The sequence below is a fragment of the Microcaecilia unicolor genome, chromosome 3 (genome assembly GCF_901765095.1).
Source record: "Microcaecilia unicolor chromosome 3, aMicUni1.1, whole genome shotgun sequence".
Lineage (NCBI taxonomy): Eukaryota > Metazoa > Chordata > Amphibia > Gymnophiona > Siphonopidae > Microcaecilia > Microcaecilia unicolor.
Window position 1 is genome coordinate 252,013,108 of NC_044033.1, and position 18,080 is coordinate 252,031,187.

Sequence of the window (18,080 nt, forward strand, 5' to 3'; positions counted from 1 at the left end):
CAAAAAACCCCTAGAAATTCAATGCCGGTCACTGGATACAGTCCAGTGTTCCTTACAGATGGATGTTTTCAGCCTGAAAAAGTCTAGCTCACAGCCATAATCGAACCAAAAATGTAAATATTTTTCTGGTTAAATTATGGCTGTGAACTAGACGGGGGGGGGGGGGGGGGGGGGGGGGGGGGGGGGGGGGGGGGTAGATGTTTTTGGCAAAATGTCCCAATTTGAACTTAAGACGCCATATTGAAAATGCCCCTCCACTTCTTTTAAGGAGCATATTTCAGCTGTCAGTAAGTGTCTCTAAAGAGAGAGAGCAGAGACGGGGAAAATGGAGTGGAGCGGGGTTGGGGGAGAGATAACGTTCTATGCATCCAAAATTAGGTCAAAACAAGTTTTCTTAACATTTTTTTTTCAACCACCCAGGTTGGTGTAAGCTCGGATGCAGTGAGTTTTCCTCTTCCTTACCTTTCCAGTGAGGCTGTTAAACTCTTTGGGGGATTACGTCCTGGCCATAAATGCATTGATAGGTTGGTGGGCCCGGAGAAATCGTACCAACATTTTACGGTAGCTCCTCCTCCCTCCAACTCCACGGTCTGGCCTTTAATTGAAATAGTAATGCTGCAGCCGAAGAGGCAACGTAGATGAGGGCTGACAAGGGGGAGATGCCATAAGGGGATATCTCGACTTGGTCATGGTCCCTTCCCCCACCCCGTTATATGCAGGGATTTGTCTATATCAGCCAAGATCAGGGGGGTTTAAAATGGCTACCCCCAACACATTCCCTTCCTTCCATTATGGAAATTGTAAACAATAAATCCACAGATACATTGGGAGGGTTGGGATGAAATCAGGACTGGGTTGCCCTACAGTGCAGTGCATTGGCAGCCCAGTAGTTAAAAAACAAGAGAACACTAACATATAAATTATGGAGAAAAATGGATAACCCAGTCCCTTTTCTCCACCCCTCCATGCTCGCCTGCTCACTACGACCACAGTCAAGGACTAGAGGGGAAGAATTTTTCGAACAATACAATGTAATCTCGTTTTTCCTTTATTGTTAATAACAATATTATCATTCTTCATATCATTGCTGTTATAAGTAACATTTTATTGTATAAATAAATTTTTTTTTTCGGTTAGGTTACCTGAAGGTCCTCTAGTGGTTCCCATTTGGGGGTTGGGGAGGGGAACCCCAGTCCTTCTGTCAATGCTACAGATTTTGACTTACAGAATCTTTTCTGCACCTCCATTTTAAGAAAGGGGGGGGGTAGATCGTTGTGCTTTAAGATCTGGAAGGGGTGGGATGATATTTCTGGCTTTTTCTTCCATCTTCCACCTCCCCCACCCCAAGAGAATGTTACCAACTGGGAGAATGTTGTAGGGATGGTGGGAGAGGGAGGTTGAGATTTACACAGTCTCATCTTTTGGAAAGCGGGGAAATGGGAGGTCTGGCTTTTGGGTCCTTGTGTCCAGTGGGCCAGCACAGTCATAGAAGGTCTGCAGCTGATAGTTTTGGGGTGGGGAGATGAGGTGGGAGGTGTCACCATGAGGTTGGCTCCAAAGATGGTGATATAGTGAAGGCAAGGTAGAAGTCCCTCAGACACTGCAACTTCCCTAGGACTTCACTGCAGCTCATTGCATTTTGCAATGGGCACCATGTCGGAGACCGGCTATCTCAGGAAGGTTCAACTGGCTTTTGATTGAAATCAATCAATAAATAAGAAGTAGCCATTGTGTGACTGAAGAGGGTGAACAGTCGAAGGTTCCAATGAGCTAAAGATAAGTCACATGCATATAATATTGCAGAGTTCATTCTGTCATAATCTTTAATGTCATATTATTCTTCGTGCAGGGAAATAGACTGATGGGCTAAATGTCTATCCAGCATCCGAAGACTGTCCTTGGAGGTGTGTTTCTTTCCATTGCTGGAAGGAAGTGAGGTACGATTTTTTTTTTTCATCATTGTCTAATAAGAACTAATTCCTCCACTGGGAAAAGTGGATGACTGTCGAAGAGAGGAAGTCCTTAAGAGGCAGGTATTTCATGTGGGTTGTCTGGACACACATCCCCTCTGGCATGCAGGCTGTCTACCATCTGCGTCCTCTATATTACTGCATGAAACTGGCTGCAGAAATCAGCTGCAGAGGCTTGGCCAGCAATTCGCTGGGGACTGGTTTTGTTTTGGGCAAGAGAGGGATGGGACAAGTGCTGGGGGTTGACAGGACCACCGAGGCTTCTGTAGGGAAGAAACGTGAAATGTGCGCCTTGTGGAACCTGTGGATCTCGATGAATGTTGACTTCTATTGTAGCCCATCAGACCCCCTTTCTCTTGGAAGACAGGGAATGTGTTGCCTATGGCATTCCTAGGAATGGCTCCTCAGTTGCAAAGAATGTATCCTTTTCCCTCCTTTCTCTCTCTCTTAAGTGATCACCTCCTTTCGTGCCACGTTCTTGTCCATTTCTGCTCCTTCTTCAAGGGCCTTCATGATTCTGTTAAATGTTTGTACAAGATCTCTCAGTGATATTCCTGGCGACTCATCTGCATTTATTAAAATGTGGATTCCTGGGAACTGAACAAGGGCAGCCAGGAAACAGAGGTGTTGACCATGCCCATTTGAGCTGGTCTTGGTTCGTCACATCCCATCTTTAAACCTCTATGGATATGTTTCCTCTTTCAACCAAAGCAGAAAGCTTAGAGAAATGGGGACAATCCATTTGACTGGCTTCCTGCTGGGCCTCACCCACCCTTCACTTAGCAGCCACCTCACTCTAGACTAAAAGAACAGCTGGGCCAGGGCCCGTGATAACCCCAAGAGGCTTGTTGGACTGGACACCATTTTTGTTTTATGATTTTACAGTAGATAGGTCTTCAATAAGCTCCATCGGGGGATGGGCATAACTAGTCCTATCTTATCCAGTCTTTCTTGAAAAAGCTGGTCTCATTGATTCAATGGAACCATTTGTCTTTTCCAAGATTTAGACAACCTAACTAGAGAGAGGCAGCTCTTCAATGAAAAGTGGAGGGGATTATTCCATCTCTCCACCCCACTCCCCTCCCAAGCAATGGTCATCTCAAATCCTTCTTTCAGATCTGGGGATGTTGAGGCTCTGATATAATATGAAGTTAATCTGATTAGTCCTTGTCTAAGGAGCAAGCAGGCAATAAAATTTCCAGTTCACCTAGAAGAAACCATTCCGGTACCAGAAACCAAGAAAGCAACGCTACTTTCCAAGATGGTGGCTCCCTTGCCTTGACCAGTTGGACAACTTCTGTGACATCATCAAATAGGCCCATCCTCCTTTTAAAATATAGATCCAGAGGTTGCAAAATGGGAGGGGCATAGGTAATAATATTCCCATAGAGTTTACCATCTTGGATGAGCTGCTTAAACCAAACATATAGTTAATGGTGTGGGGCTCTGGAAGTACTGTTTTGTGGGGAGGGGACAGGAACCAGACTCAAATGTCCCTGTTTCCTGTTATGTTAGTTGAATAATGTCGGTTTCCCTTTTCTTTGTTTAGCAGGGAGAGGTTGATATGTGGATGTGATCCGGGCATTTGATTGCCAGAGGATAACTTTGGGTCATCTGGATAGACACATCGCTGGAGATGTCGGAGGGGCTGCGCCCACGGTGCCACACCTCTGGGTGGAGGAATTGGCCTGAGTAGTCCGAGCAGTCGCTGAGTCGAGGACGGTAAAAAGCCGGGTGGGGACGATATGCCTCTTCTTCGGTGTAGCGCTTGGTAAAGAGGTACACAGACATCACCCCCGCACCCTGAGGGGAAAAGAAAAGGGAGGTGAGTGAAGGAGACCCACTTTGCAATCCTTAACCTTGTGTCCTCCAACGAAAAACCTCATAAAGATAAGCAGCGGAAAATCCTCCACCTTCAGGATATATATGGGGAGACTCGGGATTTTTTGAAGAACATAGATGAAAGAATGTTATGTAGATAAAATGGATTTATCTGGCGATCAGATCTTCACTTGATTAAGCATGGAAGGATCTAGCTAGTAGGAAAGATTGCTGAATTTCCATGTGCAAGCAGGCCACCTGGTGGCTGTCATTGGGCAGACTCATTAATACACCCGAAAGCAGCTTCTCCCCCTCCCCCATCCCATTCTTTCATCATCTGGATATGGGTTTTAGACTTCCTAGCAGTGTGTCATTCCTGCTTACCAGCTGTGGTTTTGCCTCCATTTTTACCTTTGGAGGAACAGAGGAAATAGGAACACAAATGGAAAAAAAAAATCAAAGAGCTATTGAGGAAAGAAAGAGAGATTAGAAATAAGACAGGAAAGACAGAATGAGAGTGAGAGGCTTTGAATAACATATTTGAAAAAAAAAAAAAAAAGGTTTGAGGGAGCATGGAAATGATGCAGGACCCAGGGACACATGCCAGACTTCAAGTAATTGAAATTCAGCCAAAGCAATTTCTCTACAGCTGCCTTAATCCATGCTGGCTGTAACACAGCATCGTGGGGGTCATTAATCCCCTGGTCCCTGTACTGCTGTATCATGGGGGTCATTTTACTCTAGTTAGTCACCGCAACATGAACGTTAATAATGGTTGGATGGTAGCTGTCTTACTAGTATGATATTTTGGAAAGCTGAATTTTTGCAAACTGTGAGCGTCAAACAGGGAAGGTCTCACACCTCTTTGAGGAGGAAGGAAGAGGCTGCAAAAGCAAAGGACCAGCCGTAGCGGTAGTGGAAGTACAGCTCAGAACTGCTGGGTCGGTTCATGACTTCATCGTTGATGCTAGAGATGTAAAGCACCAACCCCACCACCAGGGAGAGACCTGCAAAAGAAGAAAACATGCTCCAAACTTACTCTAGATTCAAGATAGAGTCAACTGAACAAGGATGTAGTCAAAAGAATCAAGATGTGGTCAATGCAACATGGGTGTAGTTAATGAAATAAAAGTCTAGTCAACAGAACAGGGAACAGTCTACATGTTTGGGATATAATAGGTGGAAACCTTCAACAGTCAGTATTGTTGGAACGTAGTTGATGGAGTCAAATGATTGTTCAGTCGATAAAACGAGAATATTTCAATAACAGAACCAAGTTACAGTCAACGATGATATGTTCAACAGAATGAGGTTATGCTCAGTTGAATCAGGATATGATCAAAAGGACAACAGCATAGTCAATGGAGCTCAACAAGATTGTTTCTCAAAATAGTCTGAAAATAACAAATGTGTCCAAAACCCAATTTTGTTGCTCTCTGTCCCTCCTGCCCCACCCTCTCCAGTCTTTTGCCAGGCTCACCAGAGAGAATGAAGAAGATGCCCGAAACAAAGGCAAGGATGGTCCTCTGGGGTCGGATGTGGCCAATGTTACTGATGACGAAGGCCGTGAACACCAGGAAGAGACTAACCATGGGAAAGGGTGTGGCACTACGGATGGTCTCTACACAAAACAAGATATCAACATATGACTGTAGCATGAAGACAGGCTTGTGGATTGAATCTCATGAGCGAGTAGCTAGGAAGTGGGAGGAAGGAATCCTTCCTCTTCTCCTTTTCTTCTCCCCTCAGAATTGATCATGTGTCCAAGGGTGTAGAGTATCTGGATGGTTTACAACAGAAGTAGCACATTAAGGAATGTTGGCATGCTGACAAATCACATAACATACTAACATGATGAACGAATAAGACCAATTGACCCATCCAGTCTGCCAGAAACTCAGCTAACAAACTCAGATAACACAGAGTGACATTTAATACCATAACAGCATCATATCCAGCAACTAATACTTTGCGAGGGAGTCAATCGGCCTGGTCATCTATTTGGAGGCCTCCTGGAAGCTGATGAGTCGGAGGGGAAGGAGGCATTTGTATTGCAGGGCTGTTATGTAGGAATAAGTGGTTTTTCTTCAAACAAGATGAAGCTGTTGCGGAATCAGCTTGTGCTTGGTAACAGACATGGAACGCCTATGACTTACTCAATATGTTTGCTGTGTTTTCTGTTACAATGTCCGTGTCTGGTCCATGGAAGAATTCTGATGCCACACATCTGCCTTTCTCTTTACCTGCAAAAGACAAAAATATTTCCTCTGTGAATCCTGAGAGCTTGTAGATGACAACTTCACCCGATGACAACCTTGAAGACAGCAACGCTAAACAATTGCCTTGATGACAACACTACTGAATGACAAATTCGCTCAACGATAACCCTGATGACAGCAATGCAAAATGATGCCATTGTTCATTGATGACTTCAGTGGTGACCTGGCTCATTGACTGCCTCACTCAATGACAATGACTGCATTGCTTAATTATGATACTCAATGACATAATTCAGTGATAACCTCAACTACAGCACTGTGAAAAGGTGGCATCATGAACTGAGTAATGACATCACTCGGTGTTGTCTAGGCCACAAGAATCTGTGTTCTTTTGTAAGTTGATTCTTTTTCCAGTGGAACATGTATTTGTGTTTTGGTCTATTGACATCAAATTCTTGTCTATGTAATGTCCTCCACAAGAAGATTACCTCCTGAACTTTGAAACTGGTTGTCCTTCTGTGAGAATTGCACAGAAATTGTGTGGCTGTTGCAGGGGGAGGGGGGAAGTTTCCTATTAAATACACTGAGTCCAGTGTCGCCTATAATTCAGAAAGGACCATCCTTCCCCAAGCATTATTCACAAAGATCAGTTTTATTCTGAAAGGGGACACTCAACTTAAAATGTTCTTTCCCTCATGTGAGTCCACTGGGTGCCCTATTGTAGCTGGGGAGTAATGTGTTGTTCTTGTTAGTAATGTGTTGTTCTTTAACTGGGACATTAACACATTCGTATAATGAACTTCTTAAGGCTTGGGAAAGAAAGCAAGGTGATGAGACGACACAGAGCCGGTGCAAAGGCAAACCTCCAACCTTATGCTTATCTCCCCCCCCCCCCCCACCAAATTAACTTTCAGGTCCCTAATCTGCCCCTTAAGACATCATGCTTATAGAATCACATACACATAATAATGAGGGCAGTTTCCAAAAGTCAAATGGGTGGAAGACGTAGGTCCAAGTACAACCGGAAATCCAGTTTTCAAATCAAAAATTATTCTCCAATAAAAATAAAAGTCACATACACCATTCAGACCCTATCTGACATGCATTGATTGAGTTTGCCTGTTTTATTGCTTTGTCTGCTGCTGATCTTTTCTGCCCCCCCCCCCCCAGAAACTGCTGCCCTAGGCAATCGCCTAGTTATGCCTAATGGTTGCACCAGCCCTGGGATGATGAAAGGTAAAACTAAAAAAAAAGAAAAAAGAAAACAGTCTAGATGTGCAGACAAGTGGGATTAGAAAGCAGGATTGACTTTGGGAAAGGCTTCACGCTCTTGTACATTCATTACGTTCTGCTGTCTGGAAAACGCAGCTCAAAATGTACTAAAGTTTGTTTCATCGGTCTGTACAACGTACTCTACACTTTCAAAAGATATGCAAAAAGCAATTAAAAATAAGAATCCAAAAAGTCTTCCTTGCGTAAGTCTTCACATCCTTTGTCATGGCAAAAAACCAAATGAGCTCATTTCCAATAATGGCCCTTAACAAGGCCCACAATCCATTGAATAGAGGCCACCTGTGTCCAATCATAGTAGTGCAGCTGATTGGAAGACTCCTGAATGAAAAATCAAGCTGTTTCTGTTGAATGAAGTGGGTTTGAGGCAAAGGTCTAAACATGCTGCTGAAAGAATTCTGGGATAAAGTTATTCAAAGATGCAAATTGGGGAAAGGCTAGAAGAAAATTTCAGTGGAAACGGTTTGGCACCGCCAGGACACTGCGGTCGACCAACTCATCCCTGCATTGGTTACAGAAAGTGCTAAGGAAGATCAGAGTGGGGCCTAAGATTATTTTAAAAAGCTACAAAGGCTGAGCCAGTGGCATAGCCAGTGCTGCGCCAGGGGAGCGGCTGCTCCCCCAAACGAACTATGGCCAGCATCAGCGCCTATTTTTCAGGCGGTCTGCTGCACCCATGCAGCGCGTGCATGCCTCTCCCCATGGCATCATGAGCTGGCTACGCCCATGGTGTCATGAGCTGGCTACGCTTCTGGGCTGAACCTGAGGAAAACGCTCTCTGTTCAAAATGTTGAGATTACTCTGCAAACATGGTCTGTATAGGAGGGTGGCAAGAAGGAGGCCACTGCTGAAGGAACGCCATAGACCCCTAAGTTCTTTAAAAGGTGCTCAAAATTGTGTCCAATTTACGCACGCCATTTAATTGAATAACGAGCCACATAGCGCCAATAATTGGGCACAAAAGACCAATTAAAACCTGAGTGAATTCCTTCAGAAAGATGGTAAATAAATCCTAATAAATAAAAAAATAAATAAATAAAATAAAATTATTGGCGCTAATTGTCAATAATGTGTATTTACAGGCGCATCTTCCTAGGCCCTATTCGACAAAGATGCGCTCGTAAATTGTTTAGCGCCCAAGCAAAAAGGGGGCATTGCAATGGGAGGGGCATGGGCGGGGCGTTTACTAAAGAGCCGTGCAGTGTTAGAGGATACAGGTGATCTGGGCCTAATTTAGGTGTAGGGATTTCCACCAGGGTTCTATAAATGGCATCCAAATCAGAGCACTGGACACCATTTACTGAATTTAGTCTATAGGGTATAATTCTATATGTTTGCACAGCAATTTTGGCATCCCAATGGCGCATGCCGAGTGCCGATTCTAACACGGGACCTTGGCCCCAAGATTTAATTTTAGAAAACTGGCACAAGCAACCACTGACATGCCAAAAATGTAACGTGCCATTAGTCACAACTGCAGTAGACACGGTGTAACTGGAGGCACATTTGCGTGGCAAAGGCATGCGTAACTTACAGGATTCTGTAAGCTACGCAACATGACTTGGTGCCCCTGTGCTGGCCATTGGCATGTTCCCTAGCCCTTAAGTTACCAAACCAGTTATGCGCAACTTTATAGAATGGCGCAGAGGGCACTTACGCACCTAACTGCCAATTTTCTCGGTAGTGATGCATGTAAGTTATACCTAACTGTAGACACTATCTTATGGACTTGCTTCCATAAAGTGCCTCTTAAGACTGGCAAAGAAACATTTAGGGGACACAGATGCACACATGGGAGATTTTATGGTCTAATGAGATGTTTTCTTTTCGGTACTAAGTGATATGTTGTAAACAGACAAGTTACATCACCTTGCTAACATCATCCCTACAATAAAACATGGTGGTAGCAGCACTATCCGAAAGAGAGATTTCGTAGCAGAGGGGACAAGGACACTTGTGAAGATCGAGGGAAAGACCAGACGGGATGGGGACAAGATCCACCTTTCAGTGGGGCAGTGCAGTAGAAGGAAGTTGATGGTCTTGAATGATCCAGTCAGAACCCAAATCGGAATCCAGTAGAGAATCCATGAAAAGTCTTGTCAACTGCAGTCCACAGTCGATCCCTAGCCAACTGGAAAGACCTCATGTTATTCTGTCAAGAAGAATAGACAAACCTGCACCAACCCATGTTGCAAGAGTGGTAGACCCCTACCCTACTCAACTCCTGGCTGTTATTGCTGCAAAAAGGGCTTCCAGCAAGCCCTGAGTCAAGAGTTATGCAATCAAAACTTTTTGGCTTCTTAATTACTCTATGACTATTCCTATAATAGTTCTTCCACGTTGAAAGCGTAGAATGTTGTGTAGATTAGTGAAACAAATTTGTACTTTCCTGCACTTTTTTTAGACAGCAGAATCTGAAAAACATACAGGTTGAGAGGAAATGTGCAGCTCCCAAATTTATATTTTGTTCACTTTCCCTTGTCAATTACCTATGTCAACTAGAGGGATTTTCGTTTTGGGTTCCATTTTTCATTTCAGGGTCGATGTAGTAAATAGAGCACATTCTTTGAAAAGATCTGCATTCTCTTTCTGAAGAACACGCACTGTTTACGACACAGGGGGACTTTCCTGTTGTTTTAGGGTAAAACATTACATGAAACAGCATGGGAAATGCATTTCCCAGGTCATTTCAAATGAGGGCATATCCCTACCATATGGGTGGAAGCGGCACTGTAGAATACCTGGCAAGGACCTGAAGGGAAACTAAAAGGATACAACTGACAGATTCAGTATCCAGAGAGCAGATCCATGACACAATCCACAGAATTGGGACCTAGTCAACAGATCCCTGATATTGTCAATGGCTCTAGCACCAGGATATCACCATTGAATCAAGATCTGGTTGACTGTCAAATTGACTGTCAAATTTGGGTCAACAGATCCATGATATTGTCAATGGAACTAGAACCAGGATATAATCCACTGAATCAAGATCTGTCAAGTTGAGTGTCACGGTTGGGTCAACAGATCCATGACATTTTCAATGGAACTAGAACCAGGACATAATCCACTGAATCAAGATATGGTTTACTGTCAAGTTTGGGTCTAGTCAACAGATCTATGATATTGTCAATGGATCTAGCACTAGGACATTACCCAATGAATGACGATCTGGTTGACTGTCAAATGTAGGTCAACAGATCAATATTACTAGAACCAGGATATCGCCACTGAATCAAGATCTGGTTGAATGTTAAATTCGGGTCTAGTCAACAGATCCATGATATTGTCAACGGATATACAGTGGTGGAAATAAGTATTTGATCCCTTGCTGATTTTGTAAGTTTGCCCACTGACAAAGACATGAGCAGCCCATAATTGAAGGGTAGGTTATTGGTAACAGTGAGAGATAGCACATCACAAATTAAATCCGGAAAATCACATTGTGGAAAGTATATGAATTTATTTGCATTCTGCAGAGGGAAATAAGTATTTAATCCCTCTGGCAAACAAGACCTAATACTTGGTGGCAAAACCCTTGTTGGCAAGCACAGCGGTCAGACGTCTTCTGTAGTTGATGATGAGGTTTGCACACATGTCAGGAGGAATTTTGGTCCACTCCTCTTTGCAGATCATCTCTAAATCATTAAGAGTTCTGGGCTGTCGCTTGGCAACTCGCAGCTTCAGCTCCCTCCATAAGTTTTCAATGGGATTAAGGTCTGGTGACTGGCTAGGCCACTCCATGACCCTAATGTGCTTCTTCCTGAGCCACTCCTTTGTTGCCTTGGCTGTATGTTTTGGGTCATTGTCGTGCTGGAAGACCCAGCCACGACCCATTTTTAAGGCCCTGGCGGAGGGAAGGAGGTTGTCACTCAGAATTGTACGGTACATGGCCCCATCCATTCTCCCATTGATGCGGTGAAGTAGTCCTGTGCCCTTAGCAGAGAAACACCCCCAAAACATAACATTTCCACCTCCATGCTTGACAGTGGGGACGGTGTTCTTTGGGTCATAGGCAGCATTTCTCTTCCTCCAAACACGGCGAGTTGAGTTCATGCCAAAGAGCTCAATTTTTGTCTCATCTGACCACAGCACCTTCTCCCAATCACTCTCGGCATCATCCAGGTGTTCACTGGCAAACTTCAGACGGGCCGTCACATGTGCCTTCCGGAGCAGGGGGACCTTGCGGGCACTGCAGGATTGCAATCCGTTATGTCGTAATGTGTTACCAATGGTTTTCGTGGTGACAGTGGTCCCAGCTGCCTTGAGATCATTGACAAGTTCCCCCCTTGTAGTTGTAGGCTGATTTCTAACCTTCCTCATGATCAAGGATACCCCACGAGGTGAGATTTTGCGTGGAGCCCCAGATCTTTGTCGATTGACAGTCATTTTGTACTTCTTCCATTTTCTTACTATGGCACCAACAGTTGTCTCCTTCTCGCCCAGCGTCTTACTGATGGTTTTGTAGCCCATTCCAGCCTTGTGCAGGTGTATGATCTTGTCCCTGACATCCTTAGACAGCTCCTTGCTCTTGGCCATTTTGTAGAGGTTAGAGTCTGACTGATTCACTGAGTCTGTGGACAGGTGTCTTTCATACAGGTGACCATTGCCGACAGCTGTCTGTCATGCAGGTAACGAGTTGATTTGGAGCATCTACCTGGTCTGTAGGGGCCAGATCTCTTACTGGTTGGTGGGGGATCAAATACTTATTTCCCTCTGCAGAATGCAAATAAATTCATATACTTTCCACAATGTGATTTTCCGGATTTAATTTGTGATGTGCTATCTCTCACTGTTACCAATAACCTACCCTTCAATTATGGGCTGCTCATGTCTTTGTCAGTGGGCAAACTTACAAAATCAGCAAGGGATCAAATACTTATTTCCACCACTGTAGCACCAGGACATCACCCAAAGAATCAAGATCTGACCCACTGTAAAATTTAAATCCAGTGAACAGATCCAGGATATGGTCTAGAATGCAAGAACATAACACACTGAGCCATGGTATGAAGGACAAAGAGGCTAATTTCTCACCAGCGACAAAGCATACCCTCCAGAGCCCGGCATGGAGCGCCATCTTGATCTCTGTGGTCTGGTTCTGCTGCAGGACGATGCCCTCTTCCACATATAGCCAGTAGTCCGTACTCACGGCGATGCCCACAAGGAGGAGGCCGCATGCGCCAAACACACTGCTGAGCAAAGTCAGCGCACGGCTGCTGCAGTTACTCATCCTAAAGGGTAGGGGGGAGGTGAGCCCAAGGAAGGATGAGGCACGATTACCTGAGGAGAAAGAGGAGAAGGAGGTGAATTCAGGGAGAGAAGGGCAGAGAGAGAGGTCAACTGGGTAGCTGAATGGGATGTGGTTCCATTGTGATCTGACCATGACTACTGCAATGTGAAAGAACGTGAGCAACTGGACTAGTCTACACGTGACCATCTGCTTGTTCACCCAGGACATTGGGTGAAGAGATTGTCATTCTGACCTAGAATATTGATTGCTAGCAAATTGTCCACCACAGAAGAGGTACAGCCTGGCCAGGAGCAGGGAAATCTTTCCCCTGTACATGTTCTCCCTAATTCTATACACTTGCATGGACAAAGTTACGCTTAGCATGCAAATAATAGAAGAGTGTCCGTTATGTGCATAACTTAATATATTAATTAGCTGTTAATTGGTGTTAACTACCAATTGTTGGCTTTAATTGTCATTAATGAGCAGTTACATGCATAATTGCAGTTAGTTGGGATTATGGAAATTGTACTTGCAAAACCCATCGCATGCAGCACCTATAGTGGATGCGGATGTGGGAAGGGCACAGGCGAGTCAGGGTTCTGCCTAGCACTTATGCACGTGGGTTATAGAATTCTAGCACCAGCCTTTGAGCTAGCGTTAAGTGCTTATGCCTAAAGTCAGGCGCAACTGTGGACTTACACTAGCGTTCTCGAATGCAATTGCACATAGAATTGACGGTATATAATCTATGCTTAGCGCATATCGGAATTTGGTGGTAACAAGTTTAGGCAAGAAGTAATTATGGAAATGACCAGAATTTCGGCATATGCGCAGGTATGTTGGCACATATGCCCGGAAATGGCAATTCTCTGCACGCTGTGGTACAAAATGGCGCCTACATCATGCGTAGTTTGAAGACGGACATGCGCGTGGGCAGGGCACAGTTACCAGCGTACATTATAGAATACAGTGCCATTTCGGGGTGAGCGTATACACCAGTTCTGCGCCTAAATTATACGCGCGTATCTGAGCTGTTACACCAATGTTGTAGGCCCCAAATCTAGACACACTCCCCCAAATTCTGTACAGGTCGCCCCAAGTTAGGTGAACAATTTTGAATGTGGATCGCAGATACACACATAAAGTAATTGGCTAACAATAATTGGCTTTAACGAGCACTAATTGGAACTAATTACTGGTTACGTGCGCATCTGCCCTGCATCCCTGTTATATAACCTGCACACCAAATTCATCTCGCACGCAGTACCAAAGGAGGTGTGGCCAAGGGAGGGGCATGGGTGGGTCAAGGATTTAGGCACGGAGTTATAGAATACCTCTAATTCTGTGCCTGACAGTAGCTAGGTGCAAATATTTACACCAGCTTTCGGCAGACGTAACTGCTCACACCTAAAGTTAGGCATAAAAAATGGCTTAAGCTAGTATTGCTTAAAGACGGCTCTGCGAAGAATACCTTTATAGAATTTGCACTTAGCATCATCCCAGCGCCCAACGTTGGGTTCTCTGTAGAGAATTCCCCCCACTGTTGGTTTATCCAAGGTGATGGGGTCCTTTGGCAAGGTCTGGCCCAGCTTTGTCCCCGTATGTCTAATGGCAGAACTGTATCTGTCCCTTGAAAGGGAGGGGGGGGGGGGGCGTTAGTGACTGTTATTGTGCCCTTCTTTGGGGGTGGGGGGATATGTACATATTTTTTCCTCTCGACTCCATATATATCTCAATGTGGTATCTAGGAGGTCCATCTTAGACAGGGCCATCCCCGCCAGGAAGAAAACGGCCCATGGAAACATCTGGATGTCCATAATACCCCCATCCACCCTGGGGAGATTTGTTTTTGTTTCATGTATGCAACAGACAGGCCTGGTTCGATCTGTGCTTTATGAGACTTGTAAAGAGAGACCTTACGAGGGACAGAAGTATTGAAGCGTTGGAGAGCCTGCGGCTAAGTGAAGCACCTGCTCTCTTTCCCCAACCGTGTGGGCTGTGCGCAAGAGCGTTAACGCTGGCCTTAGCAAAAAAGATGAACAAGGTAGACTGTTGTACTCAGCCCTATAACCCTTTGGTGCCTGGCAGCAGTGTAGAAAACATGCAAAGATTTATCTGCATTGTCCTCCCCTCCCCCCCATACACACATGTGCACATACACAGGGGAGGGCAACGATGCATGGGAAGTCCCCTGATGCTGAGGGTTTATAAAACCAACCCACACGACCCTCCACACACACACACACACGTTTACACATACCCTACACCACTGTCCCGCCCTCACACACTCACACCCCCCCCCCCAACACACACCAAGAAGAAAGGAGAGAGTGGGGCATGCCTGACAGAAAGGGGGCTGGACATACTCACAGACCCTGCATGCACACGTGTTCCTTCCCCTGTCATCACACACAGGGTTCCCCCACCTCCAACAGATCCTATTATAATCTCTGCCTCTCACCGAGCCACAATACAAACCCCCCTCCCCCAAAACAAAAACCAGGGAGTTGATTTACAGTCGAGCTGTAAAAATGTCAAAAAAATAAATAAAGAAATGCCTGCGGCCCGTGAAATACTTGGCTGTGAACACACATGTCCACCCCACCAAGGAATACTAACCCCCCCCCCCCAGCCTCGATAATTGTGATGCAGTGCACAGCCCACCTCAGGGGACTTTATCCCTTGGAGTGGGGGTTTAAATGCATCTCAGAGGTAATTATTGCCAGTCATACTCTCAGAAAATCAAGGGGGAGGGGGATAAACTAGCCTGAATCAAGCTGTCCTTTATAATAAGTAACCTGATAGCAGCACCTTTCAATAAGCGCTGTACAGTGCACCCCCTTCCCACCAGCATCTCCCCAATTGTCACCCTTCAGTCACTGGCACACGAGTCCGCCTGGACTGGATTGTAAGCTCTGTGGAGCAGGGACTGTTCCATGTGTATCTCTTACAGCGCCCCCATCCTCTTCCCCCCCTCTCGGGCTCTGCATGCATGCGCTCCGTCATGGCAAGCGCTCTCGTATACAGGTCCCGCAAAAGGCGTCCGCACGATCGCATCGCCCCCCCCCCCCCAACGTCGCCGCCACCCCCCTTCTCCCTCCCCATCTCTGCCACAGCCGTACCTGCTTACCACGTCCGCCGGTGCCCGCACCATTTCAGCTCCTTCTCCGGGATGCCGTGCTGCGGCAGGATCTCCGCCTCACCTCCCCCCCTCCACTCCTCCCCTCTCTCCCTCCTGGTGAAATCAAAAACCTGCACTCGCTCCCCACCCTCCCTCCCTCCTCATCACCCCCACCCACCCCCCCTGAACGCTAACCACGATGATCAGAGGGAAAAGGAAGGAGATGCACTCAAAAAAAAAAAGAAAATGACAGAGGGAGGGGGCATCAGAAGGGGAAGCCCCCCTCCCCGCTTCCCTCTTAATTCAGGAAGGGGGAGAATGCAGGTTTAGCAAATGTCTCTCCTTTTCTCAGAAAATTCTACCCCCCCCCCTCTCTGTCTCTCCTTGGTGGATACTGGTAAATCCCAGCCTCTAGCAGGCCAGGTCACAGGGGGGGGGGGGGAGGTGGTGTCGTTTGGGGTGGGGGGGGGGGAGCGAGACACAATCAGAAGAGAGAAGGGATAAAGGAAAATATGCATGAGTGCACAGAAAGACAAGGGAAAGAGGAAAGCGCCGCAGAATCCGGCCCTCTCCATCTCCCCCCCCCCCTTTCTCCAGTGCCCCCAACCAATGGGACCAGAATGGCAATGAGCAGGAAGAGGCAGCACTGATTGAGCGAAATGGTAACCGTCTCCAGATATCGGAGCGGGTATTAATATTAGAGACACGTGTGGAAAGGGGGGGGGGGATATGGAGATTATATGCATTTATGGATATCATATCGCAGATCCAGGGCAATTCCACAGATGCAGCTTCTGTGTCCAGCCGCTCAGAAATGAGGGAGACCTGAAAGGGGGGGGGGGGGAGAGGAAAATCCTGCTTCATGAGACGATTATTTTATAAATATATATAGGTGACTGTTCTGTGTCCCTGTTCTTTTACCTGGGGGGGGGGAGGGGGGAACCACAGACCATAATTTCATCTCTTCTTCAACTGCTGTTTTGCATTGGGGAGGGGGCGCTTTGGGTATCTTGTGTTATGGGTTTGAATGGTGGCTTCTGGGGGGGAGCGGTTGTATATACTAGGTAAAATTCAGTACATGCAATAGACCTTTCTGAATAACGGCCAGCTGGTGTTTTGCTTGGGGGGGGGGGGGAGGCGCTTGAGTTTCGTGATGATGCAGTTTCCCTGCTTAGTTTGGGGAGGGGGAGGTAAGATCTTATTAATAGTGGGGGGTGAATAAAATGATGGTGGGGGAGCTTTATCCACTTCCACAGCTCCCCCCTTAAAGTGTGCCTATGCTTAGGGGGATGGATGGAGGGTCGGGAAGGGGGTATTGTTTATATAAATAGGTTTCTGGGTTTTGTGTCTGTCTCTGGATTTTATGCTCCTGAAACTGGTGGGGGTGGGTGTGTGTGTGTGTGTGTAACACTAGGGGAGGGTTGGGGATTGGAGTGGGGTAATAGGGTGCATTTTGTATATATTGTTGGTGTGTTTCTGGGATCTCAGCTCTCTAGCTCTGCAGGGCTTCCCTGTCATGGAGGTGGGGGGGGGGGGGGGGGGAGCAAGATTTCTAAGGACTTCCCCTCCTCCCCACTATAGTTCAGCTCCCTCCTCCCTTCCTTCTTTCCATGTGGCTGAGAAAGAACAAGACCACATCTCACTTCCTCACCTTCTCACATTCCTGTCCTCTTCCTCCTCCCTCCCACTGTCCACACTCCTGTCTTTCTCCTCCCTTCCTTACCCCCACACTCTTGTCCTCCCTCCCCCACACTCCTGTCCTCTTTCTCATTCCTTCCTCTCTCCCATACTCCTGTCCTCCCTCCCTCCCTCTCCATACATGTCCTCTTCCTTCCCTCTCTCCCCCATACACCTGTCCTCTTCCTCCTCCCTCCCACCCTCCACCCTCCTGTCTTTCTCCCCCCTTCTTTACCCCCACACTCCTGTCCTCTTTCTCATTCCTTCCTCTCTCCCATACTCCTGACCTTTCTCCCTGGCTCTCCCACACTCATATCCTCTTCCTCCTCCACAGGTTCCAGGTCTAAAACATGTCTATCCATTAAGGAAATCAAATCGGTTCCTTTCCTCTCCTACCCATACTGCAACTCCCTTTCCCTTCTTTTCACTCTCTCTCTCTCTCTCTCTAGACCCCAGGGACCTGTTTTGGTACCTGAGTCTCCTGAACTTGACTTTCCCAGATAGTCTTTTCCCTCCTCCTGTTGGAAACTACTACTACTATTTAGCATTTATATAGTGCTACAAAGCTACCTTCTGGCCCCGGGGACTGGCCACAATAGGGTGACTTCTGCCTTTCCTCTTCCCCCTCCAGGGGTATCTCCTACACCAGGCTTCCCTGCTAGGTCCTTTCTGGGAAGCCCAAACAGGGTCTTTACTGGGATTCAGATACTGGAGGACTGTCGGTAATTATCTACTCTCCTGCTCTG

At 46.3% G+C, this 18,080-nt stretch overlaps 2 protein-coding genes across 4 annotated transcripts in view; both read right to left on the reverse strand.

Moving 5' to 3' along the window:
- LOC115466521 (sulfotransferase family cytosolic 2B member 1-like) overlaps nucleotides 1–18,080 on the reverse strand; it is a 1,032,539-nt gene that overhangs the window by 634,220 nt on the left and 380,239 nt on the right. The gene's annotated exons all lie outside the window — the stretch shown is intronic.
- CACNG7 (calcium voltage-gated channel auxiliary subunit gamma 7) lies at nucleotides 1,046–15,734 on the reverse strand. 3 transcript variants are annotated; one of them, XM_030197814.1, is made up of 6 exons: nucleotides 15,659–15,734; nucleotides 12,338–12,583; nucleotides 5,948–6,034; nucleotides 5,272–5,412; nucleotides 4,653–4,798; nucleotides 1,046–3,773 (listed from the first exon to the last, which is right to left on the reverse strand). In XM_030197814.1, the coding sequence occupies exons 2-6, from the start codon at nucleotides 12,531–12,533 to the stop codon at nucleotides 3,516–3,518; spliced, it is 828 nt and encodes a 275-aa protein (XP_030053674.1). In that variant the 5' UTR covers nucleotides 12,534–12,583; nucleotides 15,659–15,734; the 3' UTR covers nucleotides 1,046–3,515. The 3 variants fall into 3 exon arrangements, with proteins under 3 accessions (XP_030053674.1, XP_030053675.1, XP_030053677.1); XM_030197815.1 differs by having other exon boundaries at nucleotides 15,667–15,710; XM_030197817.1 differs by lacking the exon at nucleotides 5,272–5,412.